We start from the raw sequence: 19192 nt of genomic DNA, 5'->3' as shown, positions 1-19192 counted from the left end.
AAACACGCCCCAGAGCTCTGGGGGAAGAGGGCCACGATCCAAGACTCGCTTCCCGGCGGCCACCCCACCACCACAGGAAGAGGAAGCGGAGCCCGGGCCAAGGCCGAGCCCGGGCACGAGGAGGTGTTCACCACGCGGCTCGCAACCCCGACCAGCAAGCTCTGACCTTCCCTCCCAGTAAAAAGCCCTAAGCGCAGGGCAGGCCGGCTCCGGCCGCCGCGGCGTTGGCGGGGGCTCCCACATGAGGCGATTTCGCTACAACAGGCAGCCGGAAACAAGCACGGTCCCCGAACTGCAGCGTGACGTCAACTCCAGACACCCCGGCGTTCCCCAGCTGGCTCACACGCTCACTGCCGACACTGGGCTCTACAAAAAGAAGCCAGGGACAGGGCTCAGGCCCTGCGTTCAAGCCCCAGGACTGGCAGAGAGAGAGAGAGAGAGTGCGAGCGCTCCCTTCCGCCTCAAGGGGAGCAGGGCAGAGCCCTGAGCCCCCCGGCGAGCCCAGCAGAGTGGACCCCACCACCTGTGTCCCCCGCCCTCGGCTCCTCGCCAGGACTCACTTCCCCACACCAGCACACCGCTCACAGCTGGGCGGCCTTCCGGAAGGCGGCTTGCCGGCAAGAACCGCCCTCAGCGGTGAGGAGCCGGTCCCCCGGTGGTCTTCCACCAAAACCACTGCCCGAAAGCTGCAGTGGTGGGAAACACCTTCAACCACCCTGCTCAGACCAAACGTGGGAGCCAAATGGCTTCCTGTGCATCCCGGGCACCCCAGCAAGCCCGCAGCGCCTCCGCGTGCCTGGCCCGGCCGGGGCCCTCCGAGCAGCAGCGACAGCAGCGGGGCAAGTGTCACGGCAGACAGACGGGGACCAGCACAGGCCCCAGCCAGACACGGCTCGCCCAAGGCCTCTCTGCCTCGGCAGGCCACTGGAGGCGGCCAGCACCTGGGAAGGCAACAGGAGTAGAACCCATCCGGCCGCCTGGTGGCCACACTGCCATCCACCACGCTCTGCGGCGGGAGCAGTCCACGGGTCCCGTCACTACCAACTGGCCCGGCTGGCTGCGGGTCCCCTCACTCCGGCTCCGGCCAGCGGTGGCTGGAGGTGGCTCCTGGGTCCGGCTGCCTCTCTAGAGAGAGGGCAAAGCTCCCTCTTCAAGCGGCTGCACAGAACATGGCATGGAGGAACCCAAGAGGGGGTGACGTGGGGGCTGGGGACGTGGCCTGGTGGTGGAGTGCTCGCCTCGTATACATGAAGCCCTGGGTTCGATTCCCCAGCACCACATATATACAGGAAGGCCAGAAGTGGCACTGTGGCTCAAGTGGCAGAGTGCTAGCCTTGCGCAAAAAGAAGTCAGGGACAGTGCTCAGCCCTGAGTCCAAGCCCCAGGACTGGCGGGGGAGGGGGGAGGGGGAAGAGTGGGTAACTAGGTCAGAATCCAGTCCCAGCCCTGACGTAGGAGCCCACGCTCTGACCACTGAGCAATGCTGCCTCTAAGCACCTAGAAACTACCTGGTCACTGGAAAGTCCGCCCCGGGAGGGCTCCACGCAGGTGCCCCTCCCCTCCCCCCAAGTCTTCACTCAGTTACCTGGGTAACCGGCAGACCTGGAGACAGTTCCTTCCCCTCCCCTGAGGTCACATGTAATCCACCTGGCCACGCCCCCTGCCCTAGCTGAGGCGGGGCCAGGCAGGGGTCGCCCCTTCTCTCAGGCCAGGCATCATCTCTGGCCACAGGCCAGCAGTTCGGTAATAAACTTTCTCTCCCGCCTGAATACCACGTGGTGTCGCGTGGTGTTCTCCTTTACCGGCTACCTGGTTTAGCACACCTAACTGTCGCCAGTGTGCTTCCGGCAAAGGGGAGGCGCGAGAGGGAAAGCCTACTCCAGGGACAGCCAGGGTGACTTTCACTTCACCAGGACCCCGCAGAGCCGGGGCAGGTGAAGCGGCGCCGGCCTCCGGGACCCGGGAGCTCCCGTTCCCTTTCCCTTTGTGCTTGGGTTTAAAACCCAAATACAAAGAGCCACCCTCCCCGCAGGGTCAAAGGCTACTGGCCCGCGCCAGCCCCAGGGCCCACCTTTTGAATCCAGCCAAAGGCTTCCACCTCACGGAGTGCTGAGGACCCCGCGATATTTGCAAAACAAAAAGGAGCCTCCTTTCAAGGGCCACCCTGGTGGGCCCCTGCCATTAATATTCAACAGCTAAGACAAAGGCTGACAAAGGAGTCCAGCAGGACCCGAGCGGGAGAAATGCCGGTGGAGAAGTGGGAAATGCCTGGTGGGAGCAACTGTAGAGACTTCCAGAAGCTACCCCTAGGTCCACAGGGGTCCACCGAGGCAGCGGGCTCCAGGGGAGGAGGACACAGGTGCTCCACGCAGGAGCCCCGGGCACTCCCCTCCCTCGGTGCAGGCGGACTCCGCCCTCCAGGCCCCGGCAAGACCACCGGTCACCCACAGTGCCAAACCCGTCCTGCCCCGAGGGGGCAAGTGGACAGGGGCACGGACGGCCCCGACCCTCAGCACTGGGACCTCGGGAGCCGCAGGGCCGTGGCAGAGCTAGAGGAGAGGAACAGGAAAGAGCGCGGGGCGGGAGGGCTGGGGGGGGGGGGGACTGGGGTGGTCCCTGCGTGTGGCTGGGCCCCGGCCGCGTCCCGAGGAGGCCAGAGCAGCCGCCTGCCCTCCGTGGACATCACCACGGAAGGTGGAGACCCGTGTGGAGAGGCAGTGTGCCGCCAGGGGCCATCTTCTCCCTCAAGAACTTTCCCTGGCGAGGCTCCCCCTCGAGAAGGAAGGCGGTGTCGCACGGCAAGCTCACCGGCACCCCCCGGGAGCCCCGGGCACAGCCCGACGGTGCCCCTCCACCCGGAAGGTGCCCCACAGAGGAGCGCCCGTGCTCAGACCCACCTCCCACCCAGCCTCACGCCCCTCTCGATGAGCTAACGCGGGGGACAAGATGGAGCACAGGACCTGCAGGTGCAGTAAGCCCAGGGCCTCCATCTACCAAGAGGAGTCCAGCAGAGAGGTGCCCGCCTGCCAGCGCTCACCAGGAATCACAGAGGAAGCCGAGGAGGGTAAGCGAGGGAGCTAGCCCACATCACACACCAGGAGCGGGACGGGACCCGGTCCCCACGACGGCGGCAAGGAGCGAACGCAAACTAACAGCTGTGACCAGACACAAATACCCAATAACCTCTCAAAATGGGCAAGGAATCGTGCGTGGACACAGTCACCCCAACAGGGCGGGAGGCTCGCCACCAGCAACCCCCCGGGATGTGCAAACCAGCACCCTTGGCTCCAAGCACACCCACCGGAGAAATCAGAGCCCCTGGGTGCCGGCAGGAAATAAAACAATGCAGGCACAGTGGAAAACAGCGCAGGAGTTCCTCGCAAAATTATAAATAGAAGTACCACATGGCCCAGCAACCCCACTTCTGGGTACAACCCCAGAAGAACTCAAAAGAGGAACTGAAGTAGAAACGTGTCCCTGACGGGAGGCAGGGCCAGCCAAGTGTGTCCATGGACACCAATGAAGGAGATGGGATGTGTCCATACAAGGGAGTATCACTCAGCCTTGAAAAAGAAATAAATGCTGACACGAGCAGGCTGGGGGGGGGGGGGGGCTGCCCTGGGCAATGTTATACAGCAAGATACTCTCAGTCTCTCAAAAAAGACAAGGCGGGCTGGGAATATGGCCTGGTGGCAAGAGTGCTTGCCTCGCAAAAGAAAAGAAAAAAACCCTGCACCTCAACCCCCCTGGTGACAAATCCTGCTGGGGGGGCGCCCTCCCCCCCCCCCCCCCCCCCCCGTGGCTGGCTAGCAGGGGCAGGCCAGGCTGGGGCGGAGGCGGAGGCAGAGGCGGAGGGGGAGGGGAGTCTGGGCTAGGGCCAGGAAAACAAAGGTTTGTGGAAAGATGGCGGTGGCTGCACAGGGCGAGCGGGTCAGCACACTTTCCGAAAGGGGGCGAGGCGGGTCACCCCGAACACGGTGTCGCTTTCCACGGAAGCACAAGGTGCACGACAAACTAGGGGACGGTGAGCTGAGGGGGTGAATGAATGGGGATGAACGTGGTCCCAGTAGGTTCTTGGCATGAATGGTCTTTACTAGGGGAGGAGGCGGAGTTGTGCGAGTTTGATCCGGTGGCATCCTGTGCATGGAAATGCCGCCATGGAGCCCCTCCTACTCCATTAACACACACCGAAGCCATCAAGTGTAAAAAGCTAGGATGCAGAAACCACAGTGCCACTTTTCACCTTCCAAACTCACAGATACTGTCAATAGTACCTCGAGGTTTCCGGAAGCAGGAAAAGGGGGGGAGGGGGGGAGATCTCAGCAGGGGGCCAGGCAGCGAGCTGAGGAAACGCCACCCACCCTTCAGAGACCACGCCTCCTGAGGGTCTCAGACGACTGGGTGACCAGAATGTGCGTGGAGGTGTGCTAGAAGACGTACGCCGCACCCAGCAGCACAACTGCAAACGCAGAGGAGAAGCAGATGGCTCCACGTGTGTGCGTGCGTGTGTGTGCGCGTGTGCGCCACTTCCAGCCAAACCCAGCAGGCAAACATTACCCGCCATGCACCGTGGCCCAGGCCGGATCCTCGTGGCACAGGCCTGCTCCAGAGATCGCTGCAGCCGGCGCGAGCTCACTGAGCGAGGTGCAGCGGCACTGCGGACTCGGGTTCCAAGGTCCCCACACCAGGAGCGGAGCCTGAAAACCCACCGACAGAAAGCCACGCCACACCGCAATGGCCCTGAGCCAACCGTCCCGGAGCGGCTGCGCATCCATCACGATATCACGTGAATGGCTGGCACCACAGGTGCTGACGGCAGGTGTGAGGAGGAGGTGGGCAAGGTGCTGGGTCGTGGGGGGGGGGGGGGGATGACGAGGGCCTTGTGCACGTGCAGGGAAGACGCTCTCACCAAGCCGGGCTTGAGATGCGTGCGCTGAGGACAAACCCAAAAAAGAGAGGGGGAGGGGCTGGGAATGTGGCCTAGTGGTACAGTGCTTGCCTTGCAAATGTGAAGCCCTGGGTTTGAGTCCCCAGCACCACATATATAGAAAAAGCCAGAAGTGGCGCTGTGGCTCAAGTGGCGGAGTGCTAGCCTTGAAGAGAAAGAAGCCAGGGACAGTGCTCAGGCCCTGAGTTCAAGGCCCAGGACTGGAGGGAGGGAGGGAGGGAAGGAGGCAGGCAGGCAGGCAGCACAATGCCCTTCGCCAGAATCCTCACCACGACTAAATATTCAAACTCTGTGTCATCAGCACCCAGCGGCACGGATGTCCCAAAACACGCCACGCAGGACAGGTGTAAATCACACGTCCTGAGGAGACAGGTGCACACCCCCTCACGGTCCTGAACCAGGAGGGGCGGCGCCGCACCGCGCTCGGCCCCCGTCCTCGTCCCCCTCCCGCCCTCTGCGCCGCTCGACTACTGCCACTGTGTACGTTCAGCTTACTTCCTTTGTCCCTTTTCTGTGTGTGTCCATCACAAGGCTTGAATTTGAACAGGGTGCTGTCCCTGGGCTCTTTTGCTCACGGCTAACACTCTACCACGTCAAGTCACAGTGCCACCTCCAGGTTTTGAATGGCTAGTTAGAGGTAAGGGTCTCCCCAACTTCACTTCCTGGGCTGTCTTTGAGCCGTGATTTTCAGACCTCAGCCTCCTAAGTAGCTAAGATTACAGGTCTGAGCCACTGGCACCCAGCTAAGCTTAAAAAAGAAAAAAAGAGCAGGGCTGGGAACGTGGCTTAGTGGTAGAGTGCTCGCCTTGCATGCATGAAGTTCAATTCATGGATTCCATTCCTCAGTACCACATAAACAGAAAAGGCTGGAAGTGGCGCTGTAGCTCACGTGGCACAGTGCTAGCATGAGGAAAAGCCAGGGACAGTGCTCAGGCCCTGAGTTCAAGCCTACGACTTGGCAAAAAAGAAAAAAAAAAAGCAGACAGTATTTTAATAGGAAATCTAATGACAAAAGACTACACTAACTTCTTATCTGGTGGAAAGAGCGACTGCAAGACAGCAGGTAGTGGGGAAACGTCTGCACGTGTTTCTAAAGACCTGGCACCCACTGGCGGGGCCTGTGCGCGTGAACCCGCGCCCACGGGTGTGAGGCAGGCCCCCCCCCACCAGCCACTCCCTCCGGGCCCCCGCGGCGTCTCAACAGGAGAAGAGGGCGCTTCTGCCCGGCTCAGGCCAGCAGCACCCTGCACGGTCTCCGCGTCCATGGCAGCACCACACCCACAGGCAGGCACGTCCACGCACACACGCACACACGCACGCACACGCACACACAAGACCAGCAATCACACCCACAGCAGGGGTCCCACATCCCAAAAAGCAGAGCACAGACTTCTGGGACAATGAGGTCTGAACACTGGCGTGGGGGGGGCGAGATTCTCAACTCTGTAAGGAACTTTAAAGACAACTGTGACTGTGATTTTTTACAGTTCTGTATTTGTTTAGAGAAAGATATTGAAACATTTAAATATGACGATGCCTGGGGTCTACTCTGAAGAAATTACAGTCCCCTCAAACGAAAGGGGAATTGGGAAGGAAGGAAATTAGCCACTGAACTGGTGCATGGGGTACACTATGGTCTCTCAGCCTCAGGGTAGGCCTGAAATTGCCCACATACATCTGTGTTTTATAAACCCACAAACACATACGAGCGAGCCCTAAGTTAACAGTGACAGTAAAAAACAAGTGCCCACCAGGTGCTGGCGGCTCCAGCCTGTCATCCCAGCATCTCAGGAGGCTGAGATCTAAGGATCACGGTTCAAAGCCAGCCCAGGCAGAAAAGTCCATGAGACTCTCATCTCCAATCAACTGCCAGAAAACTGGAAGTGGAGTTGTGGGTCAAAGTAGTAGAGGGCTAGTTTTGAGCCTATGAGCTCAGGGACGCTCTTGAGTTCGAGCCCCAGAACCAACAACAACAACAAAAAGCCCAGTACCCTTGTTGATAACTTGGGGAGGGACAGTCGCAGCAAGGTCCCAGCAAAAGGCACAGCTTCCTGTCTGTCACAGCCTCTGCGCCCTCGAGGTCCGAGCAGAAGATCAGAGCTCAGCAGCCCCCGTTTCTGCAAACCCTCCACCTGACACAGGTGCCCCGGGCCCCCAGGGCGCCGCAGCTCTGGGCACAGACAAGGAGGCCCCCGGTACGAAGCCTCACTGACCTCAGCAGCAGGGTCCAGTGTGCAGGCACCAAGGACACGGGCCGAGGGGGAAGGCGAGAGGGGTTCCCCAACAGCCACGCAGAAATACATGCCGACAGCCTACACCCGGGTTTCCAGATCCTCATGAACGCGGCCATGGCCAGCCAAGTGTGGTGGCACACCTTGTGAGCCCTGCTACTCAAGAGGGGAACTCGGGAGGAGCTAGAGTGCAAGGGTAGCCCAGGGCAAAGACGGAGGAGCAAGGAACATCGCCGCTGCCACCACCACCAGCAGCCCATCATCATCATATCATGTTATTATTGTTGTTGTTGGTATTATTTTGCCAGTCCTGGGGCTTGGACTCAGGGCCTGAGCACTGTCCCTGGCTCCCTTCTTGCTCAGGGCTAGCACTCGACCACCTGAGCGCCACTTCCCGCCTTTTCTGTTGATGTGGTGCTGAGGAATCGAACCCAGGGTTTCATGCATGCTAGGCACTAAGAAGGCAAGTTCTCTACCATTAAGCCACATTCCCAGCCCAAGAAGCCATTTTAAGACATTCTTTAAAAGTGGGGGGGGGGGGAGCCAAGTGCTGGTGGTTCACACCTAGAATCCTACAGCTGCTCTGGAGGTGGAGATGCGAAGATCACGGCTCAAAGCCAGCCCAGGCGGGACAGTCTCTGAGAAGCTGAAAGCGGAGCTGTGGCTCAAGCGGTACAGGACTAGGCTTGAGCACAAACGCTCAGGACCCCCACCCATGCCCAACGTTCAAGCCCTAGGACCAGCACAAAACAGACGGGGGCCGTCTGGGGGGCCTGGCTCAAGCGGAGCAGCCTCGCGTGCGTGAAGGTCCTGGTTCCGCGGCAGGAAAGGAAGACAGTGTGGCGTCCTCACCTACCACTCAGGTTCTCCCCAGCCCGTCAACAGCAAACGCAAAGCCAGCGGCCGCAGGAGGGCCAGGCCGCACGGGCGCCATTGCCGTCCGCCTCCGCCCTCCGCCACCCTCGACCGTCCCCCCTCACTCCCAATGCCCCCAGCTTCTGCTCACTGTACTCAACAGGCACTGGTTTTCTTTGCCAGTCCTGGGGCTTGGACTCAGGGCCTGAGCACTGTCCCTGAGCTTCTTTTTGCTCAAGGCTAGCAACTCTACCACTTGAGCCACAGCACCACTTCCAGCCGTTTTCCATATATGTGGTGCGGAGGAATCGAACCCAGGGCTTCATGTATACGAGGCGAGCGCTCTACGGCTGGGCCACATTCCCAGCCCCAGGCACTGGTCTTTAGGCTGTGGGCCTGGGTGAGCCCAGACCTCCCAAGCCTCTGTCCCGGCGGCGGCGGCGGCAGCACAGAAGCGAAGCCTCCACAGCTCCTCCGGACCCCACACGGGCTTTTGCGGCGTGTCCTGAGCTGACTGCTGGTTGGCCGAGGTGACAAGACTTGCCCTTTCTTTAGGCAGGACACTCGGTTTGACCCCTTCGTAGCCACCACACAGGCACTCCCACCAACCCTGCCCACGCCCTCACCCTCCCCTCCAGCCACCCCGCCTGGCCAGGGGCAGGGGAGAGGGAACCTGGCCTCCGGAGCACCCGGCGGTCCGGTCCTGCTCACAGAGCAACGCAGACACTCCCGAGAGGGCGCAGATCCAGCCTTCCGTTTACAGTTCACTCACACACACCCCCAAAGGGTGTATGTAATTCAAGTGACCGTGTGTAAGTGTGAAAACTCTGTAAGCCTCCTTACTGCCTAGGAGCCTCCAGTGTGCTCGGGCACACCACACACCACCGTCGGTGTTGCCAGGTTCGCAACTGCGCTCCCACAGATGGAGGGGAGCGGGCTCTGGCAAGCCGGGTGGCTGGGCGTTTCTGCGGCGCGGCCCAGGCTTGGGGTGGGCCTCACCCCCGGGTCTCCTCCCAGCACGCCCTCTCGCTAAGCAGCACGAGACTGCAACTACGTCGGGGGCACGAGAACCACCCCCAAAACAGAGATGGCCCTCACGGCAGCAACAGGCAAGGCGGAGCGAGCGCCCTCCGCCCCGACCCCGCGGTGGCGGGTGCGCTCGGGTGGTGCCACGCCCCCAGCCCGTCTGCCCTGCGCTTCACAGGGCGCCCTGCACTTTCACCCGCGCCCCTCCTGCCGACCCTCCATCCACACGCACCGGCCCAGAGGTCCACTAAGGCAGCCGCGGACAGAGCCCGGACGGGGGAAGACCACGCGGACCACGGGGCATCCAAACCCTCCCTGCCCCAGTGGCTCACCACGGAGGCTCTTGGCCTAAAGGCTTTCCTACGGTCAAGAGAGGAACTTCAACTGAACGGCAAAGTCCACGGCCAGGAGAACAAACGGCCAAGAGCCCGGCCGCGGGGACGCCGTTCCCACGCCAGGCCAAACCCTCCCCGAGTCCACGCCCGGCGCGCAGGTGCTCCGGCCAGACGCGCGCAGCTCCGTCCGCCGGGAGGAAGCCCCGCCGGCCCGTGCAGGGAGACGCCCCGAGCTGCACAGGGGCAACCCCTGCGGCCCACCACCCTGTTTTCACCGTTTAAAGAGCGTTATAAATTGAGACAAAACCCACTAGGGTCAGGCAAGCTGGGCGACACTTACTACATACAAAGATGTTTAAAAAAAACTCACAGTTTTGATAGTTCTGCAAAAAAAAACTTAGCAAATTTACAACAAAACTGTCAAGTAATTAAGGCAAGGCACTTCACACATGAACTTAAACTGCTAATTAAAATCCCCTTGCTTAATTGACTACATTTGCATATCATTCAACTTGGGAGTCTAATTTTTAATGGCTGGGCAACACAGTTGTAACCCCGGGAAGCGAGGAGGCGGCAGGTGAGATGAGAGCCGGAGGCTTCCCTCCACGCACCGGGCGACGGAGAGGGCCCCTCCAGGTGCCACGGGTGGGCGGGGGGTACCTCCCCCCCCCCCCCCCGCCACACGAGGATCCAGGGAGGGCACAGCTGAGATCCCAGAAACCTGTGCCAGCTCTAGGGGCGTCCAGCTCCCTGGAGAAGGCTCCCACACGGCGGACCCCGGACACGTCCAGGAAAGCCCCGCGAGGGGGGAGGGGGAGGAGCGAAGGACAGCACTGCCACCCGCTCTGCCCCAGCCACGGGCCCCGGCGTGGACAGCACCGGTTCTGGGGTGCACCTCACCTGGCTCCCGTTGATCTGGGGAGCGGGCAGGCTCTCAGCACCCGGGGGCCGGGCGCGCATGTGCTTGCTGTCCACGGCTCCCAGGCGAGGGGGGGAGGGGGGCCCCCCGCCACTCTCCAGACGGTACGGTCTCGGCAATGCTGAGCCCCCTGCCCTGTCGCTAACGGAAGTCTCAAGGCCGAGACTGCTTCCGGGTGTGGTGCTGGACAGGGGGAGAGGGGAGGGCATCCTGCCCCCCCCCCCCCGGCTCGGCTGCCCCGGTGCGGGAGACGGGTGGTACCGGCCCACTAGAGAACCGCACAGGTCCAGGCAGGGCCACCCGCCTTCCAGGACTCGAGGGCACGGAGGCCAAGGCGGCCTGGCCACCTGGGGACCAACAACAGCTCCAAGGCCAAAGGGCCAGGAGGAGCCAAGGCCAGGACTGGTCCAGTGCCACGCTGGCACCCAGCGAGGAAACACAAGGACAAGCCTTTCTGCACAAGGCTGGAACCCTCCAAGAGGCTGACACCCCCCTCGTTCCACACAAGTCTCCGGGGGCCGGCAGGGAAGAGGGCCCAGGACGACCTACCCTCGAGCCGCTGGGGTGGCCCTGACACCACAGCCGGGCAGCAGGGACACAGAAGCCCCCGAGGCCACAAAACGCGAGGGAGCAGGGGCTGCCTCCCACAGCGGCACGCCAGCGGCCTCTCGGGAAGAAAACCCCCAACCCACAGGGCCCCCCCAAAGACACCAAGGTATTCTTATCTCTAGGCAAAGACCCAAGAGGTCTCCTTGTGACTTCCGGGGCAGGGCCACGCAGACCCTGCCGGCAGCCGGGCACACACCTGGACCCCCTCGGGGGAGCCCCTGGCGTCCACGCGCTTGAACCACCACTACAAGTTCCTCTGTGGGAAGACAGCACCCGAACGAGCAGCGGAACCCCGGCTTCACGGACCGCGTGCTTCCTCGGCTCCCAGGGAGGGGAGGGCAGAGGAGACCACGCGGCCGCAGAGCGCCAGCCCCGCGGAGCCACGCACGGGGCCACAGGACCCAGGGACCACCAGAGGGTGTGGGGCTTGTCCACTTCCCCTGTCACCTCCCACAGGGCGTCCCCCACTTCACACCTCCCACAGGGCGTCCCCACTTCACACCTCCCACGGGGCGTCCCCCACTTCACACCTCCCACGGGGCGTCCCCACTTCACACCTCCCACGGGGCGTCCCCCACTTCACCACCTCCCACGGGGCGTCCCCCACTTCACACCTCCCACGGGGCGTCCCCCACTTCACACCTCCCACGGGGCGTCCCCACTTCACACCTCCCACGGGGCGTCCCCCACTTCACACCTCCCACGGGGCGTCCCCCACTTTACACCTCCCACGGGGCGTCCCCCACTTCACACCTCCCACGGGGCGTCCCCCACTTCACACCTCCCACGGGGCGTCCCCCACTTTACACCTCACACAGGGTACCCCCACTTTACACCTCCCACAGGGTGTCCCCCACTTTACACCTCCCACAGGGCGTCCCCCACTTTACACCTCCCACGGGGTACCCCCACTTTACACCTCCCACAGGGCGTCCCCCACTTTACACCTCCCACGGGGTACCCCCACTTCACCACCCCACACGGGGTACCCCCACTTCACCACCCCACACGGGGTACCCCCACTTCACCACCCCACACGGGGTACCCCCACTTCACCACCCCACACGGGGTGCACCACTACCATCAAGAGTCGCATGGCTGGAGTGGTCGGGAATGGCCGGAGCCCCGGTGCACCCCGGTGCGCCCCGGTGGGGGGAGGCCTCAGCGTGTGAGTCAGCCTTCTAACCCCCGGGGACCGTGACAGGTCCTCACCCCGCCCCCCATGCCCGACACGGCGGCTGCCACGATTCCTGAGACACCAGCGAGTGGGGCTGTGGGAAACTGCCCCAGCAGGAGCTGCGTCTTTCCAAGAGGCCAGCGGGTGTTCCGGCTGCCGGGAAAGGCAGGCTGGCCCGCCGCACCCCAGGCCTTTCCCAGCGGGGCGCGGGGACGCGGAAGCCAGGCCGGCCGGAGGGAGCTCCGCACAAGGCGGCCTTCCCCCGCTCATCCGCAGCCCCGCCAAGCTTGCCACGGAGCGCCAAGGGGCCAGAGGGCTCCCGCGCCGGCCGGCCCGGGACCCAGCCGCGCAGGGCCCAAGGTCGGCCCCGGAGAAGAGGCCCCTACCGGTCACACCCCAACTTCCCCCATCCTTTCCAAAGTCTCAGCATTCTTTGAATCTTTGTAAGTCAAAATAAAACCAGAGAAGGCACAAACGGCAAACACCCAGGCAGAAGCTCTGCTGTCTCTCAGCCTCCGGCCGAGATCCCTCGATCGGGTTCCACTCCGCAAAGGTCAGGACGGTGACTCTAGAGCGCGCACGGCCACCCTAGGCAAAGCACGGCACTCAGAGCGGCACTCGGGGCCAGGGGAGGTCACGGGATGGCCGGGTGCGCTGTGTCCCCTGCAGGCCACAGACGGGGCACCTGGTCCCTGCGGAGGAGTGTTACCTGCGATTCCCTGAATGGGAGTCCTTTGACTCAGGGACGGCCATGAGCGTCTGGGGGCTGGACACCTGCCCCGGGCCACCTGGGGGAACAGGCTTGTGCACAGCTCTGGTGCCCCAGCCAGCACAAAGCACCTAACTCACTGCGTGCACTCTGCCCCAGCGACGGGCAGGTGCTCCCGGGGGAGATCCGAAGCAACCTCCCGCTCTAGCCACGTGGCCAGGGCACCTGGTCAAGGGAGGGGCACCGAGAGGTCGGGGAGAAGGGGAGAGCGCCGGTGCTGGGTTGTTTCGGGCAAGGCGGGGAGCCCGCAGCGGCCCCAGGGCCCGATCACCGGGGAGTGGCCTCCCGCCAGCCCCAACGGGGACAGCTTCCCGTTCCCCTCCCAACCCCGTGCCAGCCGCAGTCACAGGGGGACGGCGGGCAGCTCCCCCTCTCCTCGCTTCCAGGTCTCCCGGAAGTAATCCAGCCTCTGTGTTTTGACTCAAAACAAAGAAACTTTTTAAAAACATTTCAGTTGAAACTTGCATAACTCTTCCAGAGGAGAAATCCTCCCTCAACTTTCGCAATCCTTAGAAAGAGACACATTATTGCCACAGAGCCCAGTCACTACAGTCACCTCCTGCCGGCAGCCAGCCCAGGAACCTTCTCCCGCCTCCTCCAGGGCCAGGGTGCCCCCCCACACCCCGCCTGGGTGGGGCTCAGCTCGCGCTGCGCCCAGACTTCCTCCGCTCACATCCTGTCTGCCTCTACCGTGTTTCAGACAGACATTACACAAACCCGCTGCTGAGGGAGGCAGTGCGCCCCGGTGACCTCACTCCCCGCTCCGCGCTGACGGGGGGGGGGGGTGGGGGGGGCCTGTGCACAGCTCCTGCTGACCCCAGACTGTGAGGGACCCAACGGACCCAACCCAGGCCTCCAAGGGGGCCTGGAACACCAGCGACCCAGGTGGACTAAGAAACTAAGCCATCTGCAATGTGGGCAATGGCAGGAGTGGGCAGGACCCAGCTAGCTCCTGCTCTAGGCGGGTGCCAGGGGCTCGGCCAATCCTCCAGCCCACCTTCCACAGGGCTCCCCTCCCCGTGTCGGGGAGCGCCACCTCTGAAACCCAAGTGGCCTGGCACGGAGCTGCTCCCAGGACCGTTCTTCAAAGACGCCAGTGGGCTAGGCCCAGCCGCTCCCAGCAGCCCGGCCCAGACCCCAGGTCCCACAGATGCGGCCCAGGGGGACACGGCTGGTCTCAATGCGGCTGTGCCGTCCCTCCCGACTGTGGCCCAAGTTATCCCCTGCTGATCTCTACAGCCACAAGACACCTGAGGCCCTAAACCACAGCGCAGGACTCAGAGCGAGCAAACCGGAGGAGAAAAACCAGCCCAGGCTCAGGGTTCCACTGAAGGAATTCACACAACCCACACCTACGGACATCGGCTACCGTCCCAGCCTGCACGAGGACCCCCGGGGTCAGCACCGAGTCCCCCTAAGACCCCCTAAGCATAGAGGCCCCAGAGAGCAGAGAAACTAAGACAGCCCAAACTCCTCAGACTGGACAATGTTCAGGCCACAGACAGCCTAAGGAAGGCATCACAACACCCTGTCTCCAACCTGGAAGGGCAGGCGGCCCTCAGTTACCAGCAAGATGTCCTGTGGGGCAGCAGCCATGGCCCAGGCAGCTGGCCAAGCAGCAGCTCAAACTACCACTGTCTGCCTCTCGGACAGACGGGAATCTACGCCAATACACAGACCGAGGCTCCCATCAGGTTCCACAGCCGTCAGACGACCGAAGAGGAGGAGCGCGAGCCAACCAGGCAGAGCGAGGAGGGGGTGTGTGCAGGGTGTGCCTTACAGGCTCCCATCTACCTGGTGCTGCCAGCAGGAAAATGACCCGTGCATACCTTATCCATAAAACAGGACCCGTACCATCCGGGGTCAATAAGGCCTCGGCCCACAGACTCCGGCCCCGGGGACAACAGGACAGAGTGACCGAGTCGAAGCAACTCTTGCTCAAGGTCACAGCCAGGGAGACTGACCCAGTGAGGGTCCACCGCAGAACCGGCTGTCTGCGGGACAGCCTCTGAGGGCAAGCACCCACCCGGGACGCCGCGCCCACAGGAAGCCGGGCCTGACGGCCGGCAGGGCGCAGCAGGCCCGAGAGGGGCCTCCTCCAGGAAGACCACGGGTGCTCCGGGAGTGCGCCGCGCTGCCCACGGGCCCCGGCACCGCCGCGGAACCCAGATCCACTTCTGGAGCTCCACAAACTCCCCCCAGCCAGGCCTCCACCAAGCCAGACAGGCAAAGAACCCGGGTCTCAGGGACCCAGGACAACCACCGCCCCCACCACCACGGGGGCGGGGCAGCACAGATTCGGCCTCCCCCCCACCCTCCGCTCCCCGCAGGAGATCCCCCTCCCCCCCCAACACTTCAGCTCCCACCCTGCTCAGTGCGAAGACTTCCAGCACACTCTTTGTTCCGCCTGCCCTCCTCCTCCCTCGTACACCGAAAATATTAAAATGAGCTACCAAAGAAGAAAAGAAATCCAAATAAACCCATCTAAAAGCTGTCAAGAAACAAGCGGGAAGAGCCAGGGAAGGGCACCCCGCACACTGGCTGCTCCCCCAAGGACGGGGCGGGGGAGGGGGTCTTCAAAGCCAGGGGTCCACACCCACCTCCCTCCTCCCTTTCCACGTGGCACCTCCATGTGTGCAGACGGCACATGGCTCCCCAGGGGGGAGGGGAACCCCAACTTCAGGGTCACAGAGCCACAGAAGGGCAGGACTGGGGGGACATCATCCCCCAAGGGGGAGACAGCCCTCTGCCCCTCACTAGCAAAGTGCACAAAGCCAGAGAGTGTGCAGCCGTCCCAGCCCTCAGCCATGCTGGGAAGGGGCAGGCGGGCTGGGCTCCGGCTCCTGTCCGACGGTGGCGGACAGGAAGGGCACCATTGGGGAGTTTGTTTTCAGCCAGTCAATGAGGTGCCCAAGCACTGCCAAGAGAGGCGGCTACAAATCAAAGGAAATGACCCTTGTGGAGCCCGGTGGGGCCTCTCCCAGGGACCACAGCCCAGGGCACCTCTAACCCAGAGCCAGGCCTGCCCTGAGCCTGAAGACACTCGCACCCAGAACCACAGGGCGTGGGGTAGGAGAGAGACCAGAGAAAGGGGCCACACCGGGCCCACAGAGCCCAAGAAAACTGAAAGACCGCAAACACACACATGACCCAGAGCCGACAAAAACAAACACAGACACGCCCTGCTCAGACAAGATCCTCCGAGCCTGCTCCCGAGATAAGGGACTGAAAGCTTCCCGGAGGCCGGAGGCGTGAACCTCAGACAGACAGACAGACAGGCAGGCAGACAGACAGACAGACAACTCCAAGCCCACGACCTTCACCACACAGGCCCCATGTGCTGGGCACCTGCTATCAGGGAGCACTTGCGGCCAACTCCTCGACCAAAACCCAGGCAAGACCCTCCAGATGGGCCAGTGACCCCCCCACCCCCACGGGCTGCAGGCGGCGGCGCCTGGCCGCCGGCCTAGCCGGCCAGGGCGGAACTGCCCCAGCACAGCGCGCAAGCACAGCCCTGGGTGGCGGCGCCCCCACAGGAGGCGCCAGGCCCGCTTCGCGGCCCTCCCCCCACGACGCTGACATTCTGCTGGAGGGGCGCCCAGAGAAAACCGGGCTGCAGCATCTATTCACAGATTTAGAAAAAAAAAAAAAAAGAAAGTTTGATGCAATAGCTGAATTAATTAGGCCTCCCAAGAATAGCTGAGCCAATGCAGCATTCTGTGTGTGCAACTTAATAAGCCTGGATGTTTAAAACAAAAAGTTACAGGTACTCGGGCTGTGTGCAAAAGAAAAACCTTTATGGACCCTGGGGAACGCTTCCATCACCTCGCGGCCCTGAGAGCCGCCCAAGCCCGCGGGCCCCGCAGAGCCCCGTGCAAGCAGCCCGGGCCTGCAGCCCCCACCAGGCCCGTCAGCATTTCAGTCGGGAGAGAAGGAAACTGCCCGGTGCTGTAAACAAGCTGCAGATGGTCAACGCCAACACTCACGGCTTTAGGGCTACTGGCAAGACCAAGTGGCCCTTGTGCCCCAAAAGAAACTTGGATTCGGCCCCTGGGATACACAAGCAGCCCAAGATGCCGGGGGGGCTGGAGTTGCCAAGTCTCAACCCGGCAGCCTCCTGAGTTACTTTTGTGTCTGTGTCCCTAGACCTCCAGGCACGAAGCAGGGGAGCTGGAAACCAAACGAGGCTGCCTCCCGGGAGCCAAGAACCGCCACTTCTGTCAGCGAGCACGGGAGGCTCCCCGAGTCCGGGGAGCAACCTTAGCCCCAACCCGGTCCGCACAGCTTGTGGGGGGGAGGCCGTGGCAGCGCGGGCCCGAAGCTCACTGTCTGTGTCCTCAAGATCTAACTTCCAAGTCTGCTAGGAGTTTGGGGTAAGCCTCTTTTTCTCGGACCGGTTCGACAGACCCGACTACCTGGGCGACGGCCGTGGCCACGGGCATCAGGAGAAAGGCCTTTCCACTGGCCAGGCCTAAGACCGCCCCCTGGGCTCCCCGACCGGTGCCCCCTCCCCCGCGGGCGGGCGGGCCTTCTTCCCAGACCCGCGGCGGCCCGAGGAGCAAACAATCCCCTGAAACTCGAGGTCCGGCCGCGTGCAGCAGAGGTTTCCTCCGGGGCGGGAAGCTGGGAAGCCCGCGGCGCCCCCCCCCCCGCGCCCCGCCAGGCCGTCCCCCCCTCACCCCGTACCCCCCCCCGCGGCCCCGTGGGACACTCACCCGGGGCACCCGCCGCTTGTACTTGTTGGCGTAGTCGAACTTCTCCTTGACGTCGTCCAGGCAGCGGCCGAGCCGGGCCTGCTCCTCCTTGCCCGTGTAGTCCTGGCTCAGCAGGATGTAGGCCCTCCAGTTGGCCGAGTCGAAGCCCCAGTGGCAGGTCCGGTTCTCCAGGGCCTTGTGCGAGTGCACCACGAACTTGTGCGGCGGGTACATGAGGCGGCAGTCGAGGCACTGGATGCAGGCGGCGCTGGGGCTGCTGTAGAGCTCGGGCACCAGCAGCCCCTTGCACTTGCCGAAGCACTCGTGGTACACGCGGACGCTGCGCTCGCTGAGCTCCAGGCCCAGCGCCAGGCTGGCGGCCAGCTCCTTCTTGCAGGGCGGCGGGTAGGCGCCGCCGTAGAGCAGCGCGTTGCACAGGCGCTCGGCGTCCGTCTTGGTGATGAGCCCGCACGAGGGCGCGGAGAAGGGCAGGATGCCCATGACTTTGAGGATCTCCAGCTGGTCGGCCGTGCAGCGCGAGCAGTAGATGTGCAGCTCGTCGCACACGGAGTTGATCTGCTGCAGCGAGAAGTCGCGCAGCACCGAGTTGAGGATCTGCGGCAGGCACAGGCGCTTCTCGCCGCCCACCACGAAGCACGAGATGGTCTCCCCCTCCAGCACGGTCTCGCAGCGCTCCGTGGAGCGGTCGGACGGCATGAAGAAGGGCCCGGGCAGCACGGGCGGCGGGGGCTGGATGGCGGGCAGGTGCAGCACGGGCGGCGGCTCGGCGGCCGCGGGCACGGGGGCCGGCGCGGCGGCGGCGGCGGCGGCGCCCGCCTCCTTGGCGCTCTCCTTCTTGTAGGCCTCCTGCGCCCAGCGCGCCGAGAACGCGGCCGGGCCGCCCAGCGAGCTCATGGAGCTCAGGTGGAACTGCTCCAGCGTCTTCTGCAGGCCCGGGTGCGGCTGGAAGCCGCCGCGGCCGCCCGCCGCCGCCTCCATGGCGCGGTCGGGCTCCCCGGGCCGCTCCCGCTCCCGCGCGCCCGGGCCCCCGCGGCCCCCGCCCCGCGCGCCCCGGCGGCGCCCGCGGCCCCGGCCCCGGCCGCCCCCCGCCGCCGCCGCCGCCGCCGCCGGCTCCCGGCCGATCACGGCCGCGGCCTCGGCCTCGCCCGGAGGCGCGAAGGCGAAGGCGGGCGGGGCGAAGGGGTCCCGCCGCTGGAGTCCTCCGCCGCCGCCGCCGCCCGGGCCCGGCGCCACATCCACGCGCCCGGCGCCGCGCCCGCCGCCGCCCGGGCCCCCCGCGCGCCCCCCGCGCGCCCCCCGGGCTCTAGGCGCGGGGCATGCCCCGGCGCGCGCCGCCAACGCCAACGCCAACGCTCGCGGGCCCGGGGCTCGCGGGGGGCGCGCGGGCAGGTGCCGGCGCCTCGAGGCGCGAATCGCCGCGGCGGCCGAGGCCGAGGGGCCCGGGAGGAGCGGGGGCGCGGGGCCCGCCGGGCCGTCCTCGCGCGGCGCGCCGCCGCCGCCGCCGCCGCCCCGCTCCTCCCACCGCGCGGCGCCCGCCCGGCTCGTCCCGGCGGCGCTGGCCGGCCGCGTCGCGCCCGCCGCCGGCCCCCGCCCGCCGCCGCCGCCGCC

The 19192-nt window shown here is 64.1% G+C and overlaps 1 protein-coding gene across 1 annotated transcript in view; it reads right to left on the bottom strand.

The window, feature by feature from the left end:
- The window catches only part of Ski (SKI proto-oncogene), a 61293-nt gene extending 42683 nt beyond the window's left edge, over positions 1–18610 (bottom strand). The window contains 1 exon segment of the mRNA XM_048350093.1: positions 17585–18610. Coding sequence (XP_048206050.1) covers positions 17585–18562 — 978 coding nt within the window. The 5' untranslated portion in view covers positions 18563–18610.
- Between the last annotated feature and the right edge of the window lie 582 nt (positions 18611–19192).

Source organism: Perognathus longimembris, chromosome 7 (genome assembly GCF_023159225.1).
Source record: "Perognathus longimembris pacificus isolate PPM17 chromosome 7, ASM2315922v1, whole genome shotgun sequence".
NCBI classification, from domain to species: Eukaryota; Metazoa; Chordata; class Mammalia; order Rodentia; family Heteromyidae; genus Perognathus; species Perognathus longimembris.
This window is presented reverse-complemented; position numbering and strand designations above follow the sequence as displayed.